Source organism: Haematobia irritans, chromosome 1 (assembly GCF_050003625.1).
Source record: "Haematobia irritans isolate KBUSLIRL chromosome 1, ASM5000362v1, whole genome shotgun sequence".
NCBI classification, from domain to species: Eukaryota; Metazoa; Arthropoda; class Insecta; order Diptera; family Muscidae; genus Haematobia; species Haematobia irritans.
In genome coordinates, this window is record NC_134397.1 from 187,693,444 (window position 1) to 187,715,490 (window position 22,047).

At 35.1% G+C, this 22,047-nt stretch overlaps 2 protein-coding genes across 2 annotated transcripts; one reads left to right on the forward strand and one right to left on the reverse strand.

The window, feature by feature from the left end:
• Positions 1 to 2,225: 2,225 nt before the first annotated feature.
• Positions 2,226 to 2,861, forward strand: LOC142233772 (uncharacterized). Its single transcript, XM_075304806.1, has one exon. The coding sequence runs from the start codon at positions 2,226 to 2,228 to the stop codon at positions 2,859 to 2,861; it is 636 nt and encodes a 211-aa protein (XP_075160921.1).
• A 9,032-nt stretch (positions 2,862 to 11,893) lies between these two features.
• Positions 11,894 to 12,808, reverse strand: LOC142233782 (uncharacterized). The gene has a single exon (XM_075304816.1). It carries the CDS (start codon positions 12,806 to 12,808, stop codon positions 11,894 to 11,896), a length of 915 nt encoding a protein of 304 aa, XP_075160931.1.
• Between the last annotated feature and the right edge of the window lie 9,239 nt (positions 12,809 to 22,047).

Consider the following 22,047-nt stretch of genomic DNA (forward strand, 5'->3'; position numbering starts at 1 on the left):
AAGTCATCCGATCCGATTGAAATTTGGTCCGTGGTGTTAGTATTTTGTCTCTAACAACCATGCCAAAATTGGTCCATATCGGTCCATAATTATATATAGCCCCCATATAAGCCGATCCCCAGATTTGACCTCCGGAGCCTCTTAGAGGAGCAAGATTCATCCGATCCGGTTGAAATTTGGTACATGGTGTTAGCATATGGTCTCTAACAACCATGCAAAAATTGGTCCATATCGGTCCACTTTTACGTATAGCCCCCATATAAACGAACCCCCAAATTTGGCTGTAATTTGGTAAATGGTCTCTAACAACCATGCAAGAATTGGTCCATATCGGTCCATCATTATATATAGCCCCCATATAAATCTATCCCCAGGTTTGTCCTCGGGAGCCTCTTAGAGGAGCAAAATTCATCCGATCCGGTTGAAATTTGCAACGTGGTGTTAGTATAAGGCCGCTAATAACCATGCCAAAATTGGTCCCTATCGGTCTATAGTTATATATAGCCGATCCCCAATCACACAAAAATTGGTCCATATCGGTTCATTATCATGGTTGCCACTCGACCCAAAAATAATATACCAAAATTTTATTTTCATAGAAAACATTGTCAAAATGTTATTTCTATAGAAAATTTTGTCAAAATTTTATTTCTATAGAAAATTTGTTTCCAAATTTTATTTCTATAGAAAATTTTTTTCCAAATTTTACTTCTATAGAAAATGTTGTCAAAATTGTATTTCCATAGAAACTTTAAACTTAATTAAATACGTATTTAATCGGCCTTTTTAGTTTAATATATACCACGTATGGACTATGTGGTATATCTTACGGTGTTAGGAAGTTTTAAGATACCTTGCCATCGGCAAGTGTTACCGCAACCCAAGTAATTCGATTGTGGATGACAGTCTTTCGTAGAAGTTTCTACGCAATCCATGGTGGAGGGTACATAAGATTCGACCTGGCCGAACTTACGGCCGTATATACTTGTTTAACTTTTCTTTCAGTTTAATAAATTGGTTGATCTCCTATTATTTTACCATTTTGTTTCGATTTTTTATTTGATTTTTTTTTTGTTTAAAAATAAAAGGGGTAAATTTCTCAACACCCTATATAAAGCGATTGCCAGATTTGGGTTAAGGAGGACCAAATTTCATCAGATCTGATTGAAATTTTGTATGTTTGGTATTTGGTATTTACCCTGTAACAAACATGCAAAATTGCTCCATATCGGTCTATAATTATATATACCCCCCATATACACCGATCCGCAGATTTGACCTCCGGAGCCTCTTGAAGTAGAAAATTTCTTCCGATGTTATTGGAATTTGGTATGTCATGTTAGTATATGCCCTCTAAGAACCCCACAAATATTGGTCTAAATAGCTCCATAATTATGTATAGCCTCCATGTAACCCGATTCCCCATCATCCTTTGTATAAACCCATCAAGAACTAAAGAGGCTTATATAGATATCTAATATGCTTTGTTTTATCTAATATATACTCCATATGGATTTCAATTTAAAAGATAACGATAAGAAATAAAAATGTACTGTGCCATCAGAAATAGTTACCACAATCCCATCATTTTCGATTGTGGTCGACAGTCTTTAGTAGAACTTTGTACGCGATTCCTAAGATTCCGCCTGGCCGTATTAAGGACACATTGCGTAAATGTACTGTCCGAAAATTCTGGATGCATAATCTTTCATATTAAGTCAATATTTTTTCAGTGTAGTAGCTTGTTCACTAAGAGCTTTTTACCAAACATTTACAAAAGCTAACGATTCGCATTATAGAGACATCTTAGGTTAATAAACCATAAAATCGAACTTGTCTCATAAACCTATTTTAACAATCGATCAAACTCCCAAAAAGTACCAAAATGAGATATTACACAAATCTATAGATCGATGACCATTGAATATCGTTTTTTATAGAACGAGTACTATAAAAAAAAAAACAAAGACAAAAATGCCACTAAGAAAATTCTAATTGCTAAACATATGGAAATAATTAAAACGCCATAAAAAAGGCTGTATAGCATTGAAACATCCACATAAATCGGTTCCCAGATAGATGAACATTAAAGTCATTTGAAACCCATAAAACAAAACGTCACAGGCACAATGCATTTATCGAAGTATATAAATAAAATCTAAATCGATATAGAATCATTCCAAGTTTGAGTTATCTTCCAGTGAAATCAACCAAACCAAAAGAAAATGCATTCCTTCATTGTATTGTGTTTTGTGGCAGTTGCCTGTGCTCAGTCGGGATACAATTATCATGCAGCAGGAGGATCAGCAGGTGGATCATCAGGAGGCCATAGTCATTCTCATGGAGAACATGGAGCCTCTCACAATGCTCCTGCTCAAGCAGTCTTAGAAAAGGAATTCTACACATTCACAGCTGATGAACAAGACTTCAATGAACCAGCAATCGATAATCAAGTTTCCAATTCCTTCAGACAAGGTCTACGTGTGATCTTTATTAAGGGTCCCGATACAAGTGGTTCCGAAAGAGCTGCCTTGTCTTTGGCCAAACATGCCTCGCAACAAAAAACCATCATCTATGTTCTCAACAAACAGGCTGATCTGGCTTCCTTGTCCAATCAATTAAAAACTGAAAATAGCCATGTCAACGCTAAGCCCGAAGTTCACTTTGTCAAATACCGTACCGAGGAAGATGCCAACAATGCCCGCAGGACTATCGAAGCTGAATACGAATCTTTGGGTGGTAGAACTCAGCATATAAATGGTGGTGTTGCCAAGTCTTTGAATTTCGCTTCCAAGGCATCTGGTGGTCATAGTGATGCTAGTCACAGTGCCCCAAGTGATACCTACCTTCCAGTTGTTTAATTTGTTGATATTCTTATTTTTGTTATTTGTTTGTTTTTTTTTTTTCATTGTGAATAAATATTGTTCCATTATAAAGGTGTTTTGCAATAAGAGGCGTTATTTAGCTAATCAAGGAAAAGTTTTGTGACAAATGCAACAACTTTTATTTCACAACAAAATGAATAGTATGCCATTACTAACGAAAAGCAATATCGGCCAAAATGGTCAAAACGACCACTTTTACATGACCTTTCCTACGTTTTTCATGGAATTTTGCATAACCAATTCGTAAAGTGGTTGCTCTTAGTTCTAGTTTTCGAGTGAGCAATGTTCAATGACGCTACCGAATAATCAAAAGGTTAGGATAGAGATATTTTTCAATAATAATTCACACATAAAAAATCAATAGATCGCGTATGTGAAAAGACGACAATAGTTACTAAAGTGAAAAGTCGACTATCGAATGTTTCAATAATGAAGACACAGCTAAATTTTGCAACAGTCGAAAAGTGGAAAACCTACTTTTCTACTGACAACAAAGCAAGATGAACATCGGTTGTAGTTTTTGGTCAAAATCACCTTACGAGAAGTTGCCGGCATCGTTAACACTACCGAAAAGTGATTTTAAATCACATTCGAAAACTATTAAGGAAAGTCTTAAGTCGTGCATGGCCGACTGCACTACATTTTCCATACCATCCCAATTTCTATAAATATGTTGGATGTTATACATAAAGTAGAGCTGAGCGTGTGAAACGAAATTTTCGTGACATGCGGGAGTCTTGTGGGTCGTTTCATTTATTGTTACAAGCTTTTGTGTTTGCAGTGGCGATTTTACAAGGAAATTGTGGTTTTTGGAAAATATTTGCTCAAACTGGAGGAACATATATGTATATGAAAACTTTGCCTAAATTTGAGCCGATTTTGAAAATTTGGTACACACTGCTAAAATGTTACCAGTACTATCTGTTAAAAAATTCAAGTTAATCGGAGTGAAATTATGACTTCGGTGTTCATGCGAGTCTAAATCGAGTGAATGGTATATATTGGAGCTATATCTAAATCTCAACCGATTTCAATCAAACTTGACGAGTATAGTAAGAATGTTAATTCTACTTTCTGCGCAACATTTCACATTAATCATAGTAAAATTCTGTCTTCTGGGCTCATATAAGTGGCGAATGATATATGGGAGCTGTTCAATATTGTGACGGGATTGTAAAAAATATATTTGTAGTTAGGAATAACAATTATATGAAGAACAAGTATATACGGCCGTAAGTTCGGCCAGGCCGAAGCTTATGTACCCTCCATCATGGATTGCGTAGAAACCTCTTCTAAACACTGCCATCCAGAATCGAATTACTTAAGTTGCGGTAACGCTTGCCGATGGCAAGGTATCTTAAAACCTCCTAACACCATCTTCTAAATTGTATGTAAGTACATACGTGGTATATATTAAATCAAAAAAGATCGATTCAATACGTATATAATTCAGTTTGACAAAGTAGACATAAAATTTTTACAAAATTTTCTACAGAAATAAAATTTTCTATAGAAATAAAATTTTCACAAAATTTTCTATAGAAATAACAATTTTGACAAAATTTTCTATAGAAAGAAAATTTTGACAAAAATTTCTACAGAAATAAAATTTTAACAAAATTTTCTATAGAAATAAACTTTTGACAAAATTTTCTATAGAAATAAAATCTTGGTAGATTATTTTTGACTCGAATGGCAACCATGATTATGAACCGAATAAAATTTGAACAAAATTTTCTATAGAAATAAAATTTTGGTAGATTATTTTTGGCTCTAGTGGCAACCATGATTATGAACCGATATGGACCAATTTTTGTGTGATTGGACCAATTTTGGTATGGTTGTTAGCGACCATATACTAACACCACGTTCCTAATTTGAACCGGATAGGATGAATTTTGCTCCTCCAAGAGGCTCCGGAGTTCAAATCTGGAGAACGTTTTATATGGGGGCTATATATAATTATGGACCGATATGGACCAATTCTGCCACGGTTGTTAAAGATCATATACTAACACCATGTTCCAAATTACAACCGGATTGGATGAAATTAGCTTCTCTTGGAGACTTCGCAAGCCAAATCTGGGGATCGGTTTATATGGGGGCTATATATAATTATGAACCGATGTGGACCAATTTTTGCATGGTTGTTAGAGACCATATACCAATATCATGTACCAAATTTCAGGCGGATCGGATGAAATTTGCTACTCTTTGAAGCTCCGCAACCAAAATTCGGGGATGGGTTTATATGGGCGCTATATATAATTATGGACCGATGTGGACCAATTTTTGCACGGTTGTTAGAGACCATATACCAATACCATGTACCAAATTTCAGCCGGATCGGATGAAATTTGCTTCTGTTTGAGGCTTCGCAAGCCAAATCTGGAGATCGGTTTATATGGGGTCTATATATAATTATGGACCGATGTGGACCAATTTTTGCATGGTTGTTAGAGACCATATACCAACATCATGTACCAAATTTCAGCCGGATCGGATGAAATTTGCTTCTCTTTGAGGCTCCGCAAGCCAAATCTGGGGATCGGTTTATATGGGGGCTATATATAATTATGGACCGATGTGGACCAATTTTTCCATGGTTGTTAGAGACCATATACCAACATCATGTACCAAATTTCAGCCGGATCGGATGAAATTTTCTTCTCTTTGAGGCTCGGCAAGCAAAATCTGGGGATCGGTTTATATGGGGGATATATATAATTATGGACCGATGTGAACCAATTTTTGCACGGTTGTTAGAGACCATATACCAACACCATGTACCAAATTTCAGCCGGATCGGATGATATTTGCTTCTCTTTTAAGCTCCGCACGCCAAATCTGGGGATCGGTTTATATGGGGGCTATATATAATTATGGACCGATGTGGACCAATTTTTGCATGGTTGTTAGAGACCATATACCAACACCATATACCAAATTTCAGCCGGATCGGATGAAATATGCTTCTGTTAGAGGCTCCACAAGCCAAATCTGAGGGTCCCTTTATATGGGGGCTATACGTAAAAGTGGACCGATATGGCCCATTTTCAATACCATCCGACCTACATCGATAACAACTACTTGTGCCAAGTTTCAAGTCGATAGCTTGTTTTGTTCGGAAGTTATCGTGATTTCAACAGACGGACGGACGGACGGACATGCTTAGATCGACTCGGAATTTCACCACGACCCAGAATATATATACTTTATGGGGTCTTAGAGCAATATTTCGATGTGTTACAAACGGAATGACAAAGTTAATATACCCCCATCCTATGATGGAGGGTATAAAAATTTAGACTACGGAGTTATAGTTATTTAAGTAAAATTGAACAAACTAAATTTGTAGACACAAAATTTTATAGAAATATTTCGAAAATGAGACATTCGAAATATTCGCTAAATGGAGTAGATTTATAATTTGCCTTTTGGAATGAAAGACGAGGAGGTATGGGTTCACATTTTATATATTCATTGAGTGTGTGAACATTAGAGACTTCTTACTTACATATTATGAGATCAATGGTGAGCTGGTGAAGGAAATCAACCTCTATATTGGGCGGTGATGATGAAATGAGAGCGAGTCAACTTCGTTAACGCACCAAGAAGCCTCGGTCTCAACCCATCATCCTCTCAACAAGTGAGTGATTTGCTTCATTGCCACATTTACGTAAAAAATAATGGGATATTACTATTACATGGTCGAAATTCATACAACTTATTACTAAACATAGCTCAATACAATAAAAAAATCAAAATAATTCATTAAAAAACCGCTTTAAACAGGAGCTATATCTAAATCTGAACCGATTTCTTCCAAAATCAATAGAGGTAGCAATGTTCAGATTCAGTTTTTGTCTGCAAGCCGCACACAATCGAAGGTCCACCTAATCGTTCTATATTTTGGTCCGACATAAACCGACACCCCGATATGGTTTCTTGAGCACTTCAACAGGACAGTCTTTATACGATTTTCCTGAAATTGGAAATCTACCGGTATATGAGGTTCACAAATAAGTTTACCGAATTGCTCTATGTTCTGGTCTATGTTTATGTTTGCATAGTTCCCATGTAGACTGATCTCCCGATTTGAATCCTTAGGCGTCTTGATACTGCCCTCTTTATACATATGCCACAGTGTGGAACAGGGCATTATAAGTTAGTGCATATGTTTGCAACACCCAGACGAGACGGTATCTTTGAAAATATTGCTCAGGGCGGGCCCCTGTGTCGATCTAGCCATGTCAGTTTGTCCGTCTGCCCGTGAACACATTTTTATACCCTCCATCATAGGATGGGGGTATATTAACTTTGTCATTCCGTTTGTAACACATCGAAATATTGCTCTAAGACCCCATAAAGTATATATATTCTGGGTCGTGGTGAAATTCTGAGTCGATCTAAGCATGTCCGTCCGTCCGTCCGTCCGTCCGTCTGTTGAAATCACGATAACTTCCGAACAAAACAAGCTGTTATCGATGTAGGTCGGATGGTATTGAAAATGGGCCATATCGGTCCACTTTTACGTATAGCCCCCATATAAAGGGACCCTCAGATTTGGCTTGTGGAGCCTCTAACAGAAGCATATTTCATCCGATCCGGCTGAAATTTGGTATATGGTGTTGGTATATGGTCTCTAACAACCATGCAAAAATTGGTCCACATCGGTCCATAATTATATATAGCCCCCATATAAACCGATCCCCAGATTTGGCGTGCGGAGCCTAAAAGAGAAGCAAATTTCATCCGATGCGGCTGAAATTTGGTACATGGTGTTGGTATATGGTCTCTAACAACCGTGCAAAAATTGGTTCACATCGGTCCATAATTATATATAGCCCCCATATAAACCGATCCCCAGATTTTGCTTGCCGAGCCTCAAAGAGAAGAAAATTTCATCCGATCCGGCTGAAATTTGGTACATGATGTTGGTATATGGTCTCTAACAACCATGGAAAAATTGGTCCACATCGGTCCATAATTATATATAGCCCCCATATAAACCGATCCCCAGATTTGGCTTGCGGAGCCTCAAAGAGAAGCAAATTTCATCCGATCCGGCTGAAATTTGGTACATGATGTTGGTATATGGTCTCTAACAACCATGCAAAAATTGGTCCACATCGGTCCATAATTATATATAGACCCCATATAAACCGATCTCCAGATTTGGCTTGCGAAGCCTCAAACAGAAGCAAATTTCATCCGATCCGGCTGAAATTTGGTACATGGTATTGGTATATGGTCTCTAACAACCGTGCAAAAATTGGTCCACATCGGTCCATAATTATATATAGCGCCCATATAAACCGATCCCCGAATTTTGGTTGCGGAGCTTCAAAGAGTAGCAAATTTCATCCGATCCGCCTGAAATTTGGTACATGATATTGGTATATGGTCTCTAACAACCATGCAAAAATTGGTCCACATCGGTTCATAATTATATATAGCCCCCATATAAACCGATCCCCAGATTTGGCTTGCGAAGTCTCCAAGAGAAGCTAATTTCATCCAATCCGGTTGTAATTTGGAACATGGTGTTAGTATATGATCTTTAACAACCGTGGCAGAATTGGTCCATATCGGTCCATAATTATATATAGCCCCCATATAAAACGTTCTCCAGATTTGAACTCCGGAGCCTCTTGGAGGAGCAAAATTCATCCTATCCGGTTCAAATTAGGAACGTGGTGTTAGTATATGGTCGCTAACAACCATACCAAAATTTGTCCAATCACACAAAAATTGGTCCATATCGGTTCATAATCATGGTTGCCACTAGAGCCAAAAATAATCTACCAAAATTTTATTTCTATAGAAAATTTTGTTCAAATTTTATTCGGTTCATAATCATAGTTGCCATTCGAGTCAAAAATAATCTACCAAGATTTTATTTCTATAGAAATTTTTGTCAAAAGTTTATTTCTATAGAAAATTTTGTTAAAATTTTATTTCTGTAGAAATTTTTGACAAAATTTTCTTTCTATAGAAAATTTTGTCAAAATTTTTATTTCTATAGAAAATTTTGTGAAAATTTTATTTCTATAGAAAATTTTATTTCTGTAGAAAATTTTGTAAAAATGTTATGTCTACTTTGTCAAACTGAATTATATACGTATTGAATCGATCTTTTTTGATTTAATATATACCACGTATGTACTTACATACAATTTAGAAGATGGTGTTAGGAGGTTTTAAGATACCTTGTCATCGGCAAGCGTTACCGCAACTTAAGTAATTCGATTCTGGATGGCAGTGTTTAGAAGAAGTTTCTACGCAATCCATGATGGAGGGTACATAAGCTTCGGCCTGGCCGAACTTACGGCCGTATATACTTGTTTTAATTAAAGTGTAGGTCGCAATTTCAGTCCAATCGGCTTCAAATTTGGTACAAGTATGTGTTTTGGCTCAGAATAGAACCCTATTGATTTTGGAAGAAATCGGTTCGGTTTTAGATATAGCTCCCATATATAACTATAGCATATAACTTTAAGAATTTCAGCCTGATTTGCTTTAAATTTTGCACAAGGAACACAATTAATGGTGTCGTAAAGTGTGCCGACTTTGGTTGAAATCTGTTCAGATGTAGATATAGCTCCCATATATATCTTTCGTTCGATTTATACTTAAAGGGTAATACGGTCAAAATTTGGTCAATATATACTTGACGTATTTCTTTCAATTTTGCATTTAAAAAACCTGAACACCCCTCATTTTGAAGGTGTGTGTGTTTAGAATGTTGCTTCTATTTTGATTTTGCAATTTGCTCTTCAGTTTTCAAAATGCCATCCAAGCAAGAAGCGCAGCATATCAAAATTTTGCTCGCGCATCGCGAAAATCCGAGCTATTCGCACGCAAAGCTGGCAAAATCGCTAAAAGTTGCCAAATCAACCGTTACAAATGTAATTAAAGTGTTTGTCGACAGCCAGGAAGTCTGGATCGGGGGGAAATCGAAAACCGGAAGCCGCTGAGACGACAAAGAGAGTTGCCGGTAGTTTCAAGCGAAACCCTAAACTCTCTCTCCGAGATGCCGCAAATAAGCTGTGTGCATCGTCTACAACCGTGCATCGAGCCAAAAAACAAGCCGGACTATCGACTTACAAGAAGGTAGTGACTCCAAATCGCGATGATAAACAAAATACGACGGCCAAAGCGCGATCCCGGAGGCTGTACACGACGATGCTGACGAAGTTTGACTGCGTGGTAATGGACGACGAAACCTACGTCAAAGCCGACTACAAGCAACTTCCGGGACAGGAGTTTTATACGGCAAAAGGAAAGGGAAGGGTAGCAGATATTTTCAAGTATATAAAACTGTCAAAGTTCGCAAAGAAATGTCTGGTTTGGCAAGGCATTTGTACCTGTGGCTTGAAAAGCATCATTTTCATAGCTTCCGGGACTGTCAACCAAGAAATTTACGTAAAAGAGTGTTTGAATAAACATCTACTACCTTTCCTGAAGAAACACGGTTGTTCCGTACTGTTTTGGCCGGATTTGGCATCTTGCCATTACGGTAAAAAGGCCATGGAGTGGTACGCCGCCAACAACGTGCAGGTGGTTCCCAAGGACAAGAACCCTCCCAACACGCCAGAGCTCCGCCCAATTGAGAAATACTGGGCTATCGTCAAGCGGAACCTAAAGAAGACCAACAAAAACAACTGCTAAGGACGAGCAGCAGTTCAAGGCAAACTGGTTTTCTGCGGCGAATATGGTGGACAAGGTGGCTGTACAAAAACTGATGCCAGGTGTCAAGCGTGAGGCCCGGCAATTCGGATTTGGAAAAGTGAAAACCTAACTGAATATTTTTCCTGAATTTTATACTAACTGAACTTGAAAAAGAAATTTAATTTGATTTTTTAAATAAACGATTTCACCGATTTACACGCGTTTTCCCTTGACCAAATTTTGACCGTGTCACCCTTTATATGACCACAGAGGTCAAAGTTACGATCAAATTTACGTGAAATTGTGGACAGGGAGTAGAATTAACATTGTAGTTATGCATGCCAAATTTGGTTGAAATCGGTTCAGATTTAGATATAGCTCCCATATATATGTTTTTCTGATATTGACAAAAATGGTCAAGTCGAAAACTTGTAGAAATTACTAAAATTTTTTTAAAATTCTAATACATATCTATCGACCGATAAATCGTAAATACACTTTTGCGATGTTGCCTAAAAATTGCATCAGATTTAAATGTTTTTATTGACTTAGTTACTTGAGGCGTTTCAAGGAACACTGATTGTTCGAAACTAGAGATTACATTTTCCGATTTTGTATCTTGTGCCAATGTGGGTAAAAATTTACAGAATTTAGATTTCAAATAAGGGCTTGAGATTCCTGTAAAACTCCCGACAATCTCTATATGTAGACATTTTATATATAACTTCGGGAAATGTACCATTGGAATATATCTTTTGGTTCAAATCCACATGAAATATTTTCAAGTAACCAACTACGACAAGAGGTTTTCTAAGGAACTTTTATATTTGGTTCATAATGGTGTATTTAAGATTCGGTCTGGTTCGGCCAGGTTAGGTTAGCATGGGTATAGTGGCTGCTCGTTATTTCAGACTCACTTTGACTATTGAGTCCATTGCGATACCACAGTGGTGAGTGATTCCCGATTCCAATGAAAAGAGACCTCCGAACGGCATTTTACATTACGGTAGAACCACTTAGAAAAGGTTTGAAATACTCCGAAATGTCACCAGCATTACAGAGAGGGGATAATCCACAGCATTTTGATGTTCGATCGAAACTGGAATTGAACCCATGAGATGCTAACCATTGCACTACGTTGGACGAACTTAAGGCAGCTATACTTGTTTACATTTCACTCGCCTACTGAAAAACATCGTGTTTTTTTTTCAAATAATATTTTATTTAATAACATAAAATGAACTTAAACAATAAAAATAACAAAAAAACAATAAAAATTTCAATTATTCAGTCTTTGAATGGAAGTCCTTCCTCCAAATGATTTTGATACCATCTTAGAGACGGAATAAACGAAGAATGGAAGCAGGTAAGTAATTTGGGCTTGGCTCATCAACAGGAGTAGCTGGAGGAATGTAGCTGTTGGTGGGGGCGGCAGCAGTTGGTGCTGGAGGAACATAGGTATTGGCGGGAGCAGCAGGAGCAGTTGATGGGGGAATGTACGAGTTGGTGGGAGCTGCTGGTGGTGGAACATACGAGTTAGAAGGAGCAGCAGAGGAAGGTGGAATATAGGAGTTGGTGGGAGCTTCAATGGCACCAGCTGAACCATAGTTCGAGGTGGTGGCAGCTGGAGCCTGAGAGGCAAAGTTCAAGACAGGAGCAACACCACCATTGATAGATCTGGTATTACCGCCTAAACCATCATATTGGCTTTGAATGGTACGTTGGGCATTGGCAGCATCCTCTGCGGTGCGATACTTGACAAAGTGAACCTCGGGTTTGCTATTGCCACTGTGATTGATGCTATTCAATTTGTTGGCCAAATCTCCGATATCGGCTTGTTTGTTGAGGACATAGATGGCAGTCTTCTGTTCACCGGCTTGTTTGGCCAAGGCAAGAGCAGCATTTTCTAGGCCACGATTTTCGGGGCCCTTAATGAAAACCACACGAAGAGCTTGTTTCAAGGAATTGGCAGCCTGTTCGGCAGCATTGTTATCGTTGAAGTCATTGTCATCGGCGGTGTAACTGAAGAATTCCTTCTCGAATTCAGCTTGGGGAGCAACAGCGGGAGCATCATGAGAGACTGCATGACCAAAGTCTCCACCACTTTGGCTACCACCGGCATCAGCTCCACCTACAAAACCGCCATCGCTGGCTCCACTGAAACCTTCTTCAGCTCCCTGGCTAGCTGGTTGATAATTGTATTGGGCACAGGCCACGGCCACAAAGCACAAAACAATAAAGGTACGCATTCTGCTGTCTTAGACCTTTCTGTTTCACCGAACAACACGTTGAGAATGATGTCGAAAGTTCAACTGCTGGAAGATTTTATAGTCGTCGATAATTTATGTTCGAATCCAGCAGACCAAAGTGATGACTACGATCGATGATCACGACTCCACCATAGTATCATCATAACCAACTTTGGTCAATTAAAAGTGTAACATACTTGGCCAAAAATGGTTTGTTTATATCTTTTACCTCTTTTATGGCTTTGTTTACTAGCTTCTGCTTTTGATCGCATTATTCGCTCCCAGACAAGATGCGATTCGATTCGATACGAATTCATCGAATGACGATCGATGCGAGTTGTAATAAATATTCAAATTTGCCAACGAGTTTACCAACCAGTAGACCATTGAATTTAACATAAGGCCACCAACTCAATCAATGGTGACTTGCCAGTTGCAGATGTCAGTTGAATACCCCCCTATATCAACCAATTGGCCAGAACTTTAGGTGTTCTTAATGTCTTCATATATAATGACTTATTTTCAAAAGTTTGTCATAACAAATGGCTATTCTATTCTAGATTTATTCCGAAACTATAAATTCTTAAATGTGTTTTAATGCTTCTATATTCCATCTAACAAACAATAAACTTGGCAAATTTTAAACTACAAATGTAGCTAGACTCTTTATTATGCCTCTATCATTTCCGATTATCCGAGAATCACTGTGTGGTGTTAAAGTGATGCTTTATCGTTTTTATAAGATTCTGCACTGCACCAATGCATTTAAATTCATTAAATTACTATCTGCAGATTTCGTATTTAATCAAATGATAATATGCTAAATTATAACGAACACTTCAAAGTAAAAATGTTTTCTAGTTCACGCGAAATCCTCCAAATAAGTCTTAGACTTTATTTAAAACGTTTTATTTTAAATCTAAAATTTCATTATATCAATCAATTTAAAGACGATTTCTTTATATAAAAAGTGTTTTTCTTTACTTTAAGGAAAAATTGCCAATATTCTTGTCCTAAATTTAAGAAAAAACATTTTTGAAGCAAAGTTTTAAAACTTTTAATTAATAATTTCATTATTTACAAAAATTGTCTTCAATATTATATAAACCGGGCTTCCTAAAATTTAGGTTGCATAATCTTTCATATTAACCCAGCAAAAAAAAGCGGAAGTGGTACCAAATTGGTAGTGGTAAATTGGTAGGTTGGTAGAATTCTACCCAAGATAGTATTTTTTTTTTTTAAATCTCTATAAAAATAAAATTTTGAAAAAAGTTTCTATAAACAAATTTTTGTGAGAATTTTTTCTATAGAAATAAAATTTTGACAATAAATTTTATAGAAATAAAATTTTGAGAAAAAAATCCATAGAAATCAATTTTTTTTATATTTTTTTTATAGAAATGATATTTTGAAAAAAAAAATTCGATAGAAATACAATTTAGACAAAATTTTCTATAGAAATAAAATGTTGACAAAATTTTCTACAGGAATAAAATTTTAACAAAAATTTCTATAAAAATATTTGTTTGATAGATTTGTGGTAATTTTCAAATTTTGTTAGATTTTTTTTTGCACTAGTGGTAACTGTTGTTACCATACGTTGTTAAAGATCAAGCCTTGCCGGCTTCTAATTTCCTCCTCTAGAGCCACCAAAATGTAAAAATGATTACAAATTGTGTTGAGTGAAAATATCCCTACATTGTGGCCCTACGTCCTACAAGACGCTAAATACACACAAAAAAATTTTTCTCTGATTCAATCACCAAATTAATTGATCCAATTAATTTTTTAATTGAAATGTCTTCAATCACGAAAATGATAGTATCAATCACAGTTTTAATTGGGCATAGAAAAAATTCTTGATTAAAAAATTAATTGATTTTTTCAGCAAAATTCAATTAATTTTTTAATTGATTCAATTAAATTGATTCAATTTAGATTAACAAATGATTGTTCGAAATACATTTTTAATTAAAAAAGAAAAAAATCAGCACTTTTTTAACTGAATTAGTCTTCCGAATTTGATTAAAAAGTAATTGTATCAATTAATTTTTTAATTAAACATTTAAAAAATTTCAATCATTGACTTAATTAACTTAATGTTTCTATCATGATTGAAAAGTGAATTGTATCAATTAATTTATTAATTGAAAAAATTTTCAACTTCAATTAACTTTTTAATTGGAAATATTTTGGTGATATTTTTTTCTGTGTATTAGAAAAAACCTACATATAGGGAATTTCCTATATGAGAGAAAAAGAGAAAATCGTTCAATTAGTGTGGGTAATAAATCCAAATTTGTAAAAATCGAGCAATATTCTTATGTAAGAGCTACAAGAACGTATAAATACGATCGGCTAGTTAATCAAAATTTGAAATTTGAGTAACATTGGTAATAAATAAGAGTACTATGGCCAAATTTGGGAAAATCGAGCGATGCATATATATGTAAGCTATATCTAAAACTGAACCAATTTGCATAATATTTTGCGGGTTTGATTACTACCACAAAAGGTTACCTTGTGCAAGATTTGAGTAAGATCAGTTAAGAAATGAGGCCTGTATGGTCAAACATAAGGTTATTAGGGGCGAATTTTTCAAAATCGGGCGATACATACATGGGAGCTATATCTACATCTGAACCGATTTCGATGAAATTTTGCACATATAGTTAGTGCTATAGAGGACTGGACCTAGCCAACTTTGAGTAAAATCGGTTAATAAATAAGGCTTCTATGGCCAAATTTGGGAAAATCGGGCTATACATATATATGAGTGATATATCTAAATTTGAACCGATTTCGATGATTTTTTGCACATATATGTTAGTAGGTGCTATAGAAGATTACATTTAGCCAATTTTGAGTAAGATCGGTTTTGTGACCAAATTTAGAAAAATCGGGTGGTACATATATATGGGAGCTATAGCTAAATCTGAACCGATTTCGATGATTTTTTGCACATATAGTTAGTGCTATAGAATATTATATTTAGCCAACTTTGAGTAAGATCGGTTAATAAATAAGGGTTTTGTGGCCAAATTTGGGAAAATCGGGCGATACATATATATGAGAGCTATATCTAAATCTGAACCGATTTGGATGAAATTTTGCAGACGTGAAGGGCGATGAAAAATATTACCTTTTGCCAAATTTGGTAGCGATCCGTTTAAAAAAAGGCGCACTTGGGTCCATTTCTCGAAACCGGGCGATACATATATATGGGAGCTATATCTAAATTTGATCAGATTTCTTCCAAATTCAATAGCGTTCGTCCTTGTGCCCAAAAAACTCCCTGTACCAAATTTCATCATTTCATTTAATAATTGCCACCGGAATCCTGTAAACAACAAATACATGCACAGACGGACGGACACCAAGCGCTAGATCGACTCAGGAGGTGATTCTGAGTCGATCGGTATATATTTTATGGGGTCTAAAATCAATATTTCTGGTAGGCACATTTTTTGGCAGATCAAACTTATTATACCCTGACCACTAGTGGATTAGGGTATAAAAAAAAATATCCCATTAAAAATATGACAAAAGCGTGTAATAAAGAAATTGATTCAAATGAACTTCCTGCACGGATGAAAAAGACTGTTTTTCATATGTTTGGCTATAAACATTATATGTTTGGAACAGAAATTTTTAAACACAATATTATTGAGTGCAAGCATATAATGTTCATAAACTAGCATAACATGTTTGGGACATATATGTTAATATGTTAGAACATATTATGTTTGGGACATAAAATGTTTGTAAATATAATATGCTTGGATGCAAACATATATTAATTTAGAAATAGCCTATAAACATATATGTGTTTAGTAGCTTGGAGCGCTATTTAACAGGGAGCGATATTGAATTAAGTTGGTGGTTGTTGCTTGTTATTACAAAATTAACATTTTATTTTTCCTTGGGCAATTGATCAGCTACTTCTTTGATCCTTACAAACTGTGTGGTCCGCTGTTCGAATCCCCGTCCGGCAAAAGGTACAATTAAAATAAAATAAAAATCATAAAATTGAATAATTTCTTCTACAATGTTTGTATTACAGAAAAATGTGCTAAGAACTAAAAAATCTCGTGGAAGTGAGAAAGATGTCGGGGAATATACAATTGGGCGGAAACAAAATTTTGAGCATTCAGGTCGAAAACCTATGTTGTTAGCAACTATATTACCTGTTTATTTTCATAATTCATTATGATTGTAAATATATAAATAAATAAATAAAATTTTGAGCACAATATTGTTTGGGAGAATTTTTTTAAGCATATAATATTTTTGGGTGCAAAATGCTTCCAAATATATTATATGGTCACATAATAACATATTGTTTTTTGGAAGACAACATTATTGAATTTGGATGCAAAAATACAAAATGTTTGGAACTTAAACTACCCAAACATATATTGTTTAGACCAATATGCTTTCAAACATATTATATATTGGTAGAGATCAAACATATAAATGTTTGGGCAATACCCAAAAATGTATATGCTTGAAGCAAAATATGTTTGGGAGTATATGTTACAGAAGCGATTTTTTGTAAGGGTGTGTACAGTTAAAATAAACAACATCTTTGGGAGAGCATTTTTGAAGTTCTTTTAAAGTTGTACCTTGAGAAGAACTTTCACATTTTTTGCTGGGAAGTCAATATGTTGTGATTTCGCAGAAATTTTACACACGAACAGAATTTGATTTTCACTCACGCAGTGAGTTTCATGCACGCAAGGGTTTTCTTTTTCCCGGACTTTTTCCATTCCCGGGAAAGCGGGAATTTTTTTCGAATTTTCCAGGATCTCGGTCAAAGGGGAAACCTGCTTTGATGTGGCATACATTTAGACATTTGAATAAATTAGAAATCGCCTAAAGCTATCGTTAAAAGGCGCTACCTGGACAACTAACAATATATATTCTGTTGATCTCTTACATCAGCCATAAATCGTACTAATATACGAAATATTTTGTAATACAAAAAATTTTTAAAACGGTTAAGATAGTATCTTTGGGTAAAGTTTTCGGAAGCACACTATTAGTATAGAGGGATTTTCTGAACATTAAAGAACTATTTGGAAATAAAAGAAACTTATTTCGATTTCACCATCCTAACACGGGGTCACTATATGCACATATTCTGTCAATATTCCCAAAAGGGAAACACTATCGCCTAATACGTCATTCACATTACACTTCCAAAATCCACTTTAACTAGATTTTAAATGTCATTTTCCTTATAAATAAGGGATTTAAATTCAATTTTTAATAGATTTCGAGCCTAATGTGTATGAGGTATAAGCTTGAAATTAAAATAACTATCTTAATAAAGGTTAGAATTTTCATATTGCATAAAAACATTCTTGCAATAATTATGGAATTTTGAAATCAAGCAATTGCAAACGTGGGTTACATAAAGTACGGGACATTTTACCGTTATAAAGGTTTACTCAGTCTACCAGTCTATCGGAATGCCGGTTTACAGATATATGGCAATCATAAATTAGGAAGAGCAAACTTCTTTTTAACAATTGGGAGCCCGTTAGAATCTGGGCTAGAACCTACGACTATGTATGTCCCACAAGTCAACTACTACTATTTGGTACAATAGTCATTCACATTATACTTCCAAAAACCACTTTAACTAGATTTAAACTGTCATTTCCCATATAAAACCCTCTATTATATATAAAATATTGTAAAAAAAAAATTCGCGGCAATTACCACACTTATTTCCCGGGAAAGCGGGAATGAAAAAATAGCAAGTTCCCGGGAATTCCCGGTATCCGTTCCCGGGAAAACCCCTACTTCACGCACATTTACAAGATTTAGTATAAATTTCATTCATGATGGACATGAATCAATTTTTGATTTTTCGTAGCAGAAATTTAAAAAGCGCACTTTTTTGAGAATTTATTCCGAAAACAGACTGATCAAACGAAGTATTTTCCATCCCCAATATTTTTTGTATACGCAGCAGCACTCTGTGGAACAGTGTGGACATTGGCTTAAAATAGCGTAAAATATATATTTCGCCCGATTTACACTCATATGACTACAAAGGCCATTGTCCGTCTGTGAATATATTTTTGTGTAAAATATGGCACAAGTATATATTTTTGATCAAATATAATCCTCTTGATTTATTGAATTTATTCCTCATTAAGGTCGGTACTATGTTCATTCTTGCGAGAAAAATTTATAGAAACCATTATTTCGCACATAGAAAGCGGTGTTTATTTAGGTAACAGGGAGCGTTATTAAATAGGGAGCGATATTGAATTAAGTTGGTGGTTGGTTGGCGGTTGCTGCTTTCTATTACGAAATTAACATTTTATTTTTCCTTGGGCAATTGCTCTGCTACATTTGGGAAGTGTCCCGTTTTTAGAGTGTCTAAGTTTGAACTTGAAGTATATACTTGTCCCTAATTTGTGTTTGTTGCTTTTAATAAAAAATTTGTGGCTCTAGAGGACAATGCCACCTTGTTGATTGACTTGTCATTCAAAAATCTATCGTGAAAAAGGCTTGCGAGAACCCTACGACATAACATACTTCTCACCATGGCATAGTATAATAACTCAGAGTTAGATTAAAGTGGCAGCCCGATTAAGTTTCAGGCTCACTTAGACTATTCAGTCCATTGTGTTATATAACTTAGAAGTAAACATATCTCAAAATTTTAAGTCCCGATTTTTATTAACTTAACAAAATTTTCATAAGTCAACCGATTTGATTTTCTATAAATATACAATGGCGCCTATTTTGATAATTAAACGTTTTTTTCACGCTAGTAACATTGGACCGATGACAATCAATCAAAACTAGATATTAATTTGTTACCTAGATTTGCATATTAGCTGCAGAACTATGTCTAGACTATTGTCACGACAATAACACGTTTTAAAAAATGCAGTTTGCCGATTCAAAAATGTAAAATATTTCTTTTTAAGAATTCATAAAATGCATACGGTGACGTTGATATAAATGTGAGATACCAAGCCATATGAACCATTAATGCTCATCTTAATAAAGTCATCAAGAGTCTCATTTTAATTTTTGTTATTGCTTTGAAAAATATTAAATTAATTAACAAAATATCGTTCAAATATTGGAATAAATTATATGAATTGGTAATGTTGTATTGGCAATAGGAGAATTCGTACAAATCTATCGCTTGAAATGTATGCATCTGAATTAATTTCATTTAAATTGCTTATTGTTATTTAAGGTAGTAAATATTAAGTCAGTATATACACTAAATTAATTTTGTTTTATACCCTAAACCACATAGTGGTCAGGGTATAAAAACTTTGATCTGCCAAAAAATGTGCCTACCAGAAATATTGATTTTAGACCCCATGAAATATATATCGTTCGACTCATAATCACCTCCTGAGTCGATCTAGCCCTTGGTGTACGTGCGTCCGTCTGTCCATGTATTTATTGTTCGCAGGATTCCGGTAGCAATTAACATATTAGCCGATTTTGATTAAATTTGGCATTTGGGGTTTTTGTCGCACAAGGACGAACGCTGTTGAATTTGGAAAAAATCGGATCAAATTTCGATATAGCTCCCATATATATGTATCGCCCGATTTCGATAAATTGGGTCAGAATACGCTCATTTACTAACCGATCAGTCTCAAGTTTGCCACAAAGTAATCTTATCTACCAATTGAGCAAAATTTCATCGTAAAAAGTTTAGATTTAAATATATCTCACCCGATTTTCCCAAATTTTGCCATAAGTCCTTATTTATCAACCGATCTTACCCAAAGTTGGCCAAATCATACAAAAAAATCATCGAAATCGGTCCAGATTTAGCTATAGTTCCCATGTATATGTTTCGCCCGATATTCCCATCTTACTCAAAGTTGGCCAAATCATGCCAAAAATCATCGAAGTCGGTCCAGATTTAGCTGTAGCTCCCATGTATATGTATCGCCCGATATTCCCAAATTTTGCCATAAACCCCTTATTTATAAACCGATTTTACTCAAAGTTGGCGAAATATTTTCATAAAGACAATGCAACTATCCCTAAGTAATAATACGAAACGTTACGTTGATTGACAGAAAATTCGTTAGAATGTGGAAAAATTTCGATTCATCAACGAATTTATCATTGACTCAAATTTAATGACAAATTTCGTTAATAATTTCTATCAATTTAATTTGCCAGTTTTTTTACCTATACCACACAGTGGTTAAGGTAAGTTTGATCTGTAAGAAAATGTGCCTATCGGAAATACTGGTTATAGACCCTGAGTCAATCTAGCCCTTGGTGTCCGTCTGTCCATGTATTTGTTGTTCGCACGATTCCGGTCGAAATTATTAACCGATTTTGGTGAAATTTGGACCCTGTACCAAATTTTTAGTACTATTGAATTTAAAAACAAGTATATAAAGCAGTAAGTTCGGCCAGGCCGAATCTTAAATATCCACCACCATGAATCAAACATAATAGTTCCCCTTGAAAATTTCAGGGGGCTTGGTGACAGATATTCTCCCAAGCAGATCAGTTCAACCAGTACCATTCCCGAAAATAAATTTAAAGATTTTACCAATGAAGACTAGATCAGATTCTGGATTTATAAGAACCATTTTTGTTTGAGTTTTAGAGAAAACATAAACATCTCTTGTACACCGAAAGAATTTTCTTCGTAAAAAGAACGAAAAATTTCGTTAAAAGAACGAAATTTGTCATTGTTTTACAACCAAAGAAACTTTTCATTAAAAATACGAAATATTTCGTACTTTCTACGAAGAAAAGTTCTTCCAAAATTTTCGTAGTTTGTACGAGAAAAATTCGTACCTTTTATGAAGAATCTTCGTAATTTTTATGAAAAATCTTCGTACTTTTTATGAAACAATTTCGTTGTTTCTATGAAAATGTTTCGTACTTTTTATGAAAAATTTTCGTAGTTTTTATGAAAAATTTTCGTTCTTTTTATGAAAAACTTTCGTACTTTTTTTTTCAAAAATGTTTGAACTTATAGAAAAAAATTTATAGTCGAAAGTGCATTTGGTTATAGTTACAAGTGTGAAAAATGACATCACTACTTTACATCTTAAGTTTTTGAATATTTTTTTGTTTTATTGCTCCACTTTTATTCATAGCGCGCTATCACCCAAATGAGAAGTAGCATAGACTTGCATAAAAAAATAGAATAAAGTAATACACTCAAGCACATTATAAAAGACAATTTAATGCCGCGAACGGAAATTTTACAACTT

What these genes read in the sequence shown, in the direction of transcription:
- LOC142233772 (XM_075304806.1), top strand. Translation starts at nt 2,226, where the DNA reads ATGCATTCCTTCATTGTATTGTGTTTTGTGGCAGTTGCCTGTGCTCAG.
- LOC142233782 (XM_075304816.1), bottom strand. Translation starts at nt 12,808, where the DNA reads ATGCGTACCTTTATTGTTTTGTGCTTTGTGGCCGTGGCCTGTGCCCAA.